We start from the raw sequence: 11,089 nt of genomic DNA on the forward strand, positions 1-11,089 counted from the left end.
CCAGTCCGCAGCGGGGGCTTTTCGCCGTTTGCCTTCCCCTGGGGGAGGCAAACGGCGAAAAACCCCGCCGCGCCGCAATTCGGCTCCGGGACTGGCTTGGCGGCGGCGGGAAAAAGGGGAGGAATTCCTCCCCTTCTTCCCGCCGCTGCCAAGCCAAAGCGGGCCTCCCTCCGTGCCCGCTGCCGCTTCGGCTTCCTCGGGTTCCCCGAGGAAGCGCCGTCCCATGCCGGAGGTGTGCGGCAAGGCTGCCGGGGGGGGGAGCGCTTCTCTCCCCCGCCGCCTCACCGCGCACCTCCAGCATGAGACTGGGCTTCGGAGCGGCGGTTGGCTGTTCCCTGTGTCCCGAGAGCACGGGTCCAATCCCTGTGTCCCTGGTTGTCCCTCCGTCCAATCCCTGTGTCTCTGGGGGACATGCGCAGTACCCCAGGGACACACGGGACATCTGGACGCAGGGACAACATGGACATTATTATATAGGATTATTGCGTGGAAACATTTATTTCAGTAAGCCCACAATTGCGTACACCTGCTTTTAAATTCTTGCAGAATTTACCTGTGTTTTCATTTATAGTATTTTTGTACCACAGCTTTTTTTTTATTAATGAACTGGTTTCCAAACATTTCCAAATAAACAAAACAACAATATTTCAATAACAATTCCTAAAAACAAAAGTAAACTATACATCAAATAAAACTGAGAAGTGTACAGAACAGAAAATTTAAAAAAATTAGGAGCCAGAATCTAGCAAAACCTGGGTAAACATGTAAGTTTTAAAGATATGTTTGGAAATTTCTACTGTCTCCGTCTCATGAATTATCTGAGAGTATTCCAGAGGGTGGGTGCTGCACCCACAAATGAAGGGACCACCCATTGGTGCTGGAATGACCCCAGCAGGGCCTCATCAGCTTGAGCTCTTACTACTGACATTTGTCTCTCGTTTCACCCAATTTCAAAGGACCAGTTCAAATTTCATCCGAGGAACAACTGGTATTTTTGTCATACAAAATGTAGCTGCTTATTCACTTCTTCCTGGTCTGACAAGAGGGCAGGCAGGTGGGATTCTGGCTGGCCCTTCTCATGGTTTACGTACAGTGGTACCTCGGTTTAAGAACAGCCCTGTTTACAAACTACAGTGCAACCTTGTGTTATGTCCCGTCCTTGCAAACACTTCGGGTTACGAGCTCCGCTAACCCGGAAGTAGATGCTCCCAGTTGCCCTGGGATGCGAGCAGAAGTCTCGCACCGGCAGCATGGCAGCAGCGGGAGGTGCCATTGGCGAAAGCGTGCCTCATGTTACGAGCAGTTTTGGCTTAAGAACGGACCTCTGGAACGAATTAAGTTAATAACCGGAGGTACCACTGAATTCAGTTTACGAACTCCGCAAAACAGGAAGTAATGTCCCGGTTTGCGAACTTTACCTCGGTCTAAGACAGGAAGCAAAACGGTAGAAGGGCACCGGCGGCAGGAGGCCTCATTAGAGAAAGCGTGCCTTGGTTTAAGAATGGTTTTGGTTTAAGAGTGGACTTCTGGAATGGATGAAGTTTGTAAACTGAAGTACCAGTGTACTTTGTAAACAGCAGTGAAGGAACTGAATGTAGACTCAAACAGGGCAGACTTCCGTCATATCCTGGTCTTGTTTGTTTTGGGGGAAGTTCCCGCGCACTGAAATTTAAGTTCCATTCCATTTGCTTTCTATTGTTAACACCTGTGTGAAAGCTAAATACAGCTCACCAAAGTAACATGCAAAACAAGAGTCATGTTCCTATGCCACGTCTTCTGGCAGTTCATACCTGCTTCAGCTGAGCTGGCGATCAGCAGTCCTCTTGAATCAGGCCAGAGATTCATCAAAGATACCCTCAACAGGCGACTGACTGGTAATAATTTGAGGGCATTCTTAAAAGGAAAGTAGGCTCCTTTTCTTGGAAGAGATGGATTGGCCTACGGTGGTGAAATTTCTGGGACAAAAACTCTCGTTTAAATATCTCTGCTATCAGATCCACGGAGTAACTCACCCACTGAGCATGGAGTCTCTGAGATCTGTGCAGAAACAGTTGCAGGGTTATGAGCCAGACACAAAGAATCTGGTCGCATGCTTGGACGTGGCGCTGAGGAATTTCAAGCAGGAGCCTAGATGTGTGAAGGAGAATGCCACTGTGTTGATCAAGAGTGATGGGGTCGAGTTGAAATTCTCCTGTGGGAATCAGAAATGTCTCATCTGCATTGACGACGCTGGCGGAGATCTCAGTTACAATGCCTCTGAGCTCTCGGGGGATGTTTTTTTGTCAAGATTATGTTGCAGGCCCCAGCCACTGAATGTGGCAAGTCTCCAGGGAGTGAAGGAAAGTTTGGAGAAATGGGAGATGGGAGAAGATTTGAGAAGATGTCTCAAGCTGGCCCTGAAGGAGTTCCCCAAGGAACCCTTATTAGTGCAGGAAAATGCCCGGTTGATCATTAGGAAACGCAAAGTTCAGCTGGAATTCATCTCTGGGACAGGGCAATGTGAGATATCGGTGTGCTTTGACAAGGGGGAACCTCGTTATGAGGTTGAACCGAAGACCTGGAAAATGTACCGGGAACGTCTACCACTGCACAAGGAACACCTGAATGCCAAGAATTTGGAAAGGATCCGTAGAACGGTGAGATCCCTAGAAGGGACGCCTCCCGATGTCCGGAAGAGCCTTAATATTGCCTTGGACAGGTTCTGCCAGGAACCGGAGCATGTGAAGAAGAATGCCCGCATGGTGATTGAAGTGGAAGGAGGGGAGATGGAGCTAATCTCTGGGACCGGAGAGAATTCCATCGATGTCTCCTGTGTCGGTGGGGAAGTATCCTACAGATGCAGCCGTCAAACTCCAAGGCACAGGAAAGGGGCTCAAAGCAGGCAGGCACGAGGGCATCATCTCCAACGCTACCAGCCCTACCCACGCTACCAGCACAACTATCACTTGCGTTCAATAAGATTGTCGCACTAAGCTTTGTTGTTCATGGGCACCACCACCTACGTACCTAAACATTGTCAGCTGAACCTCACAGGTCTATCTGCTTTCAGCAAGTCCTACAAAGTTTTGGCCTGGGAGTTGCTCGGACAGCTCCCCATTTCCTGCCATTTTCTTAGGATCATGACCCCCACCTGATTTTGACCTTCCACTCGCTGATGTTGCTGACCTTCTGCCCTGGTACTGTTGCCTAAGATCTCATGTGCTGCTTGACCTTGACGACGCTCCTGCCTCCGAGACCTCTGATTCAGATCTGACTTCTCTGAAACTGGACCTTATGTTGTGGATGCCCCTATCTCTGGCCATTGGATCCTGATCTCTGGAACTTTGACTTCATCTTGACAGCCAGCTTCCCTTGAACTCTGGGCTCCCTGATGGTTTGGAACAGAACAGCGCTGGGCCATGGCACAAGCCAACAAAGCTGCAGGTGCTGTTGGGGAGACTTTGGGGTGGTGAAGTGCAGTAAAGTGTGCAAACGTGAGTAAACATAACATACAAATATGAATTATTTTAGGGAAATATAAATATAGGGGGAAATATGCATTGCAGAAATGTATCTGTTATTTAGGCTATCAAGTACCAAGCCTGTTGATTTCAAGTAGCAGTGGCACCTTAGAGACCAACTAAGACCAAACATACCCAGAACAAACTTAGTTGGTCTCTGTGGTCTAAACCACAGAGCTTGCCGATCAGAAGGTCGGCGGTTCGAATCCCTGCGACGGGGTGAGCTCCCATTGCTCAGTCCCTGCTCCTGCCAACCTAGCAGTTCGAAAGCATGTCAAAGTGCAAGTAGATAAACAGGTACCGCTCCAGCAGGAAGGTAAACGGCGTTTCCGTGTGCTGCTCTGGTTCTCCAGAAGCAGCTTTGTCATGCTGGTCACATGACCTGGAAGCTGTACGCCGGCTCCCTCGGCCAATAAAGCAAGATGAGCGCCGCAACCCCAAAGTCGTCCGCGACTGGACCTAACATTCAGGGGTCCCTTTACCTTTATATTATTTTAATACAAATGAATCCTAAGTATTATTATGACGACTGTATGACCAAAGGGAAAATTAGTAGCCTTCCCAATAAAAGCAAATTGTCTGTCAAAAGTAGAACTTCCATAGGCAGCAGTTGTCTATCTGAGGTCAGGTTTTGAATTAGATTTATTTGGTCACAGGATCGTTAAAAGACTGCATTTTCATAAGATCAGCCACGATGTTCTCGTTTCCTTTTAAAATGCGCTCTCTCTCTCTCTCTCTCTCTCTCTCTCTCTCTCAGGCTTTTTGCCACCCACCCCTCTTCATGGTTCTGTGCAAACCTTTTCAGGATTCCTTTCAATTTTATTTTTGTTTGATTACTCATTTTAGGAAATGATAATTTTGTAGTCATTTTAGGTTCCATGTAAGGTGAAGAAATAAATCCCCCCCCCAACAAATTGTGAAAGTTGGCTTTCATGACATGTCTTGCTGTTTCCATTTTTCTACACTGTCTTTTCTCTGTTTATTTGAAAAATATCATCCCAGTACTCCTCCTATGTTTTGTAACTTTTAATGTTTCTTTTTTCTTGTTTGTTTGTACTTTATATTAATAAAAACTATTTTAAAATGTCTATGGTGTTTCAAAATCCTACTTGGGGTTTGGGGTGGGTGGGCAGAGCAACAGCATTGCTGCTTTCCAGGAAGGTGAAGAAGTGGCATGGTCCAGATTTAGGGCCTCCAACCTCCATCTTCCCTGATCACCTCCCTGTCACCTCCTTGCTATGCACACAGCATATATTCAATAAGAAGGGGTCGCCTTAGGGCAAAACTAGCCTGTGTCAATTTCAAATCTGTGCCCTTAAGTGCAGTGCTGCTGTGTGTTTTAATACACAAATTGCCAGCAGGATATCCGATCAAGAATAAGGCCCCTTGAATGGGTTATTCCACCGACCTGCCAAAGTCCCTTGTGCACTACTTCCTGAGCACCCGGCAGACAGGTACATGGGAACCGCATTGCAGGTGGTTTCCGATGGCTCAGCGGAAAGCTTAGTAAGTGCTGAGTGTTGGGCTTGCAAAGCACTTTTGCACCAGGCTTCCCAAATGCCCACCGACCCACTCGGCACTTTCCAGGCCCCAAGCCAAAGCTGCTTTCTTCAAGGATCATCTGCGGCAACTGGCTTCCTGATGTGAAATTCTGCTGTGCAGCTGTACCAACCATGTCCATCTCCTTGCCCACACCTGATAGAGCATTTGATGCCAGGTGTGGGGCAAGTGGGGAAAACTGCCCCAAGTTCCAATTTGGGACCAGTGCTGCTTTGCAGGCTGGGGGATCTGTATCCCTGGAGCCTTCTTGTATAATTATTCTTTTTTTGGGGGGGGCAGGTTATAATTTTTCTGTTTTACATTTTAGAATATTCATTTCAACAACTTCCCTTCTTTTTCCATGGTTCATTTTGCATATTATAAATCACTGCATATTTTACATGAACTAAACCATTCAGCATTCCATTATTGCATCCATCAAAACTTATTTACACTGTTGAATTTATCTTAATGCTGCCAATGTTTTCAAGTGTACGTAATTTTCACCCATATATTCAATAAACATTTGCCAATCTTCTTTAAATGTATGTTCCTCTATTTCTCTTATTCTATATGTTAAGTCTGCAGACTACGTCAGCTTAAGTTGCCATTCTTCTTTGGTTGGGACCTCACTCATTTTCCATTTTTGGGCTAACAAAACATGGGCTGCGGTAGTGGCATAGATAAATAGCCTTTTTGGACACCTGGGAATTTCCATCTGACTGAATGATCCCCAACAAAAAGGACTCTGGGTTTGTTTGTTTTTTGGGAAAAGTACTTTAAAACATTTTTTTCCAATTCATTATAAAAAAAATTCCAATACCCTTTTGGCCTTTTACAAATCCACCACATGTGATAGAACGTACCCTCAGCCTCATTGCCTCTTGTATAATTATTCTAATAGGACGACCTGTTAAAATTTTGCAGTTTGTTGCAGAAGCTGGACGTTTGCTTGCTTGCATCATTTCTGTTTCTCAGCCTGGCCTTTCTGATTCTGGACCCGTGTGCTAGCGATTGGTGCTTCCTTCTATAGAACACATGGATGGAATAGAACTCCGAAGGATGGGTCTGTGACATCACAGCTGCAAAGACCAATGAGAATCAAGCCACATTCTCTCCTGTCCTCTTCCCAACTCCCATGGATGCTAGTAGGAACCCAGACACAAAAGTAAGTTCATTCCCCCGAGTTACTGACTGTGGCGTTCTCCCCACAATCTCATGTTCAGCCCTGAGCTACCCTCAGCTGTGCCTGTGACTTTAGTTCTGGCCCAATACCCCCTTGTTGTCGTCCTTTCCATTTCAGTCCTTGTTCCTAAAGGTTCACAATTGATATAATTTGACAGAAATAATTAACCCTCAAGCATCCTTTCATTGTCCAGTTCTGGGCACCACAGTTCAAGAAGGATACTGACAAGCTGGAACGTGTCCAGAAGAAGGCAGCCAAAATGGTCAAAGGCCTGGAAACGATGCCTTATGAGGAATGGCTTAGGGAGCTGGGTATGTTTAGCCTGGAGAAGAGAAGGTTAAGGGGTGATATGATAGCCATGTTCAAATATATAAAAGCATGTCATATAGAGGAGGGAGAAAGGTTGTTTTCTGCTGCTCCAGAGAAGCGGACACGGAGCAATGGATTCAAGCTACAAGAAAGAAGATTCCACCTAAACATTAGGAAGAACTTCCTGACAGTAAGAGCTGTTCGGCAGTGGAATTTGCTACCAAGGAGTGTGGTGGAGTCTCCTTCTTTGGAGGTCTTTAAGCAGAGGCTTGACAGGCATATGTCAAGAATGTTTTGATGGTGTTTCCTGCTTGGCAGGGGGTTGGACTGGATGGTCCTTGTGGTCTCTTCCAACTCTATGATTCTATGATTAGCATCTTTTCATATGCACATTTGGCTTGATAAATTCGAGCTGCTTGCTCTTCCATTGCATACTTGCATGGGCTACACCGAGGTTCTAAGCCACTTCATGGACAGGTCAGAGGACGTCTAGGTTGAGACATGGAGGAGAGAATGTGCAACCTTGCACCTGAGAGTTGTCAGCATAGAACTTTATTCAAGTAAGTCCTGTTCAGAGTAGATGCAAATAAATTAATGGACTTAATTGAGTCATGTCTATTAACTCCAATGAATCTACTCTGAATAAGACAATGGAAACAACCCATTGTTATTCATTTTTACAAGCCCGTGTACTGCATAGAGCAGGCATCCCCAAACTGCGGCCCTCCAGATGTTTTGGCCTACAACTCCCATGATCCCTAGCTAACAGGACCAGTGGTCAGGGATGATGGGAATTGTAGGCCAAAACATTTGGAGGGCTGAAGTTTGGAGATGCCTGGCATAGAGGGATGCAGGTGGCACTGTGGTCTAAACCACTGAGGCTCTTCGGCTTGCCAATCGGAAGGTCAGCGGTTCGAATCTGCTTCACAGGGAGAGCTCCCGTTGCCTGTCCCAGCTCCTGCTAACCTAGCAGTTCAAAAGCACACCAGTGCAAGTAGATAAATAGGTATCGCTGCGGAGGGAAGGTAAACAGCGTTTCCGTGCGCTCTGGTTTCTGTCACGGTGTTCTGTTGTGCCAGAAGCAGTTTAGTCATGCTAGCCACATGACCCAGAAAGCTTTCTGTGCACAAATGCCGGCTCCCTCGGCCTAAAAGCAGAGATAAGTGCTACACCCCATAGTCCCCTTTGACTGGACTTAACAATCCAGGGATCCTTTACGACTGCATAGAGGTCAATGTTACATTCATTCACAGGTTCTAAGAGTCATCACTATGCAAGGGCAAGCTTCACCTGCTTCGTTCTGAATATCAAACCGCACTTTAGTGCTCAGTTGGTGCAAACAGAGTTCACCTTTTCTCCGGATTTGCATTTGCTCTGAATAGCACCAGATTTAGGGCAGTGTGGACGGTTCCACACACAGGGAGCTGAGCTGAAAGGGTGCAAAACTGAGAAGATCCATAACTGAGAAGGTGCATTTGAAATTTTGGCATCGTATTATGAAAGATAAAGTGCACACCTGCTCTGATTTAGTACTAAATACCAGATTTCCTCTGGGGAAGAAGGAAACCACTCAGACCTGTGCTTAGAAAGTGTGTGTTAAGTGGAGAACTGCTCAGACACGTGCTTTCTAGGCATGGGACAAGCCAGCACATCCATCACTAGTTGTGTATGAAAACATCCTGGAATGCACCCCTTTGCTTTATTTCTCTTGCGTTTCTGTGTCTTGTGCCAAAAAATAATAATAATGGTTTGCCAGAAGCGGCTTTGTCATGCTGGCCACATGACCTGGAAGCTATAGGCCGGCTCCCTCGGCCAATAATGTGAGATGAGCTTGCAACCGCAGAGTCGGTCACGACTGGACCTAATGGTCAGGGGTCCCTTTACCTTTACCTTTACTTCTCATTCAGCAGCCGGTCTGACCATCTTCTTTGTCTGACCTCACCCTCATGCAATCACTGATCAAGCCTTAAAGGGGTGGGGAGACAGAATGGCCACATTCTCTTGTCCATGGTGGGTGGGGGACAGAGGCAAAAGTGGGCAGGGCCAGAGATGCGCCTCATAAACACTCCTCTCTCCATCTGGGCTCGCAAGAGGCAGGATCACAGTTCAAGGGCACATTCAAGCCAGGCAAAGGCACTCAAGGATGCAGGGAAGCAGGATTGGTGAGGGCTGTGGCCTGGGGAGAGGAGGTGTCCACTGGGGAGATGGAAAGGGATTGTCCAGACAGTTGCACAACGCTGACCTTTGCACTCTCTTAGGAAACGTCTCGGCTTTCCTAAGCGTTTACCCATGCTAGGCCTCTCCCCCAGCCTTGCCATGGCTTGCCATAATTCCTGACGGCTGGCCGTGTTGGCTGGGGCTGATGCGAGTTGTGGCCCTCAACATCTGGAGGGCAACACATTGGCTGGAGGAACCAGGCGCATCATGATCTCCATGATCAAACGGGCACCGGTTTGCACTTCCGTACAGTGACGGCTTCCGTTCTGAGATGCCTGCTTTCTTCTCCAGGTCTTGGAGGACCATTGATGCCACTGCACGAGAAGACATGTTTGGCGTTGCATCCGTAGGACCTGGCCTTTCTTCGTATGGGTGCCTGCATCCCCAAGCCCAGCCCTCCAGCGCCACTGAGTGTCAGCAACTTACTCTCAGCGAAGGAGAGCTTGGAGATAGCCAACCGGGGATCTGACACCATGCTGACAGCTTGCTTAGACCACGCCCTGCTCGAGTTCCCCCGTGAGCCGCGCTGCCTCCAGGACAATGCCACCTTGACTGTCCAGGTGAGAGGGAGGAAAAGGATGGAGTTTGTCTCCGGTGGAGGTGAGAACAAGATAGTCATCTCTTGGTCAAAGAAGAAAACCCGCTATAACATTGAGGTCTCCAGCCTGGAGGTGTACCTGGACCGGCTGTCCCTCTGCCCAGCTCCACTGACCTCTGAGAATTTGGAGAAGGTGAGGCAGGAGCTCCTTAAGTGGGGCGACGTCACAAAGGACCTGCGTGCCTGCCTTGATCTAGCCATAACAGAGATTGAGAAGGAGCCACTTTCAGTGAAGAGCAATGCTGAGTTGACCATTGAATGTGACGGTTCCTGCTTGGATTTCGTTTCTGGGAAAAGGAAGTCCCGCATCCACATCCTCTTCTCCGATAGACAACCTCAGTACCGGGTTCGAGTTACTTGCATGGACATCTACGTAGACAGGTTGAACAGCCGCGCGGTGCCCCTCACCTCTGAGAACTTGCTGAAAGTGTGGAAGGAGACAGAAGGCCTGAAAGGGTGTACGGTGGACCTTCGGGCCTGCCTCAAGCGAGCCTTGCAGGAGTTTAATGCTTTGACTCCACGGCACCGGGCCAATGCCACCATCTTCATTGACTGCGATGGGAAGAACTTCAAGATGGTTTCCGGGTACGGAGACAGCTGGATCTCTGTTTTCAACGTTGTCGGAGATCAACATTGCCGAAGAGAAGTGGTTCTGGCGCTGGCGGATTCCGGGGCGTCCAGCAGGGTAATAGGCCCGACCTCTGCGAAACACGGGAAAGAAGGACCATCGCTTTGGATGAGGAAATTGGAAGCGAGGAGAGGCGCAGAGGAGGGCCCGTCCAATCAGGCAAGGAGAACTTTCAAAGCACTGTCCAATGGGAAGAGATCTAAGAGAGGAGGGCCGTCCAATGTGATCGCATTAGAAGAATTTGCCTCTAGTACTTGGAAATGGGAGGAAGAAACAACATCGTCGTTTGCGGGGGGGAGGACTTTTTCCCGTGAGAAAAGTTCCAGGGTGCCAGGAAGGGATTGTTCCCTTAAGTCAAAAGCATTATCGACCAGTGGGAAAAGGAAACGGCCTGGTGAGAGGGATGGAAAAGAAGGAGAACTTGCTGGGTGGCAGAGCTTACCCAGCGGAACAGCAACAGAGGAAGTGTTGATCCATGGACACAGTGAGGAGGCCGGGAAAGAAATGGAGCCAACATCCAATGGATCAAGTGAAGAAGAAGAAGAAGAAGAAGAAGAAGATGGTGAGTCGCCTGGTGTTCTAGAGGAGTCTTCAGACAGCAGACAGGCAGACGATGGTCCAGAAAGGTGACTCATCTGGAGGACTGGGGAACATGATGGATCCATCCAAGGTCAGTCCTTGGACTGGGACTGAGATGGATGCTTTTCAGGAGCAGGACGTTGTTTCTGGATCAGGAAGCCGGGGGCTGGTCCACCAAATGAATTGTGCAAGAGTGATACCAAAAATAAATGATCTATGGACCTGAGACGCCTTTTAGAGAACACACTGTCCTCAGCCGTTAATCACCCTGTTAGCCTTGGAGGGGCGGGAACATACAGATAAAAAATTTTCTTGTCAAGTTTGTGGTCTACCAGGACTCCTAGATCTTTTTCACATGTACTTGAGAGCAGTACATGTGAAAAGGATCTAGGAGTCCTGGTAGACCACAAACCTGACATGAGTCAGCAGTGTGATGCAGCAGCTAAAAAAGCCAATGCAATTCTGGGCTGCATCAATAGGAGTATAGCATCTAGATCAAGGGAAGTAATAGCACCACTGTATTCTGCTCTGGT

General features: G+C 48.0%; 1 protein-coding gene across 1 annotated transcript; it reads left to right on the forward strand.

Moving 5' to 3' along the window:
• Nucleotides 1-509: 509 nt before the first annotated feature.
• On the forward strand, nucleotides 510-10,823 carry LOC118080105 (uncharacterized). The gene is made up of 3 exons (XM_060270998.1): nucleotides 510-2,962; nucleotides 3,342-3,423; nucleotides 9,102-10,823. Exons 1-3 carry the CDS (start codon nucleotides 1,929-1,931, stop codon nucleotides 10,605-10,607), a joined length of 2,622 nt encoding a protein of 873 aa, XP_060126981.1. The 5' UTR covers nucleotides 510-1,928; the 3' UTR covers nucleotides 10,608-10,823.
• The last annotated feature ends 266 nt before the right edge of the window (nucleotides 10,824-11,089 follow it).

Source organism: Zootoca vivipara, chromosome 2 (genome assembly GCF_963506605.1).
Source record: "Zootoca vivipara chromosome 2, rZooViv1.1, whole genome shotgun sequence".
In the NCBI taxonomy this organism is placed as follows: Eukaryota; Metazoa; Chordata; class Lepidosauria; order Squamata; family Lacertidae; genus Zootoca; species Zootoca vivipara.

Bases quoted from the DNA above. Each gene is read 5' to 3' on its own strand.
- LOC118080105 (XM_060270998.1), top strand. From the start codon at position 1,929: ATGGATTGGCCTACGGTGGTGAAATTTCTGGGACAAAAACTCTCGTTT. The intron at 2,963-3,341 runs GTCGCACTAAGC...TCATCTTGACAG, and splicing joins CACTTGCGTTCAATAAGATT to CCAGCTTCCCTTGAACTCTG. The intron at 3,424-9,101 runs GTGCTGTTGGGG...TTGCATCCGTAG, and splicing joins ACAAGCCAACAAAGCTGCAG to GACCTGGCCTTTCTTCGTAT.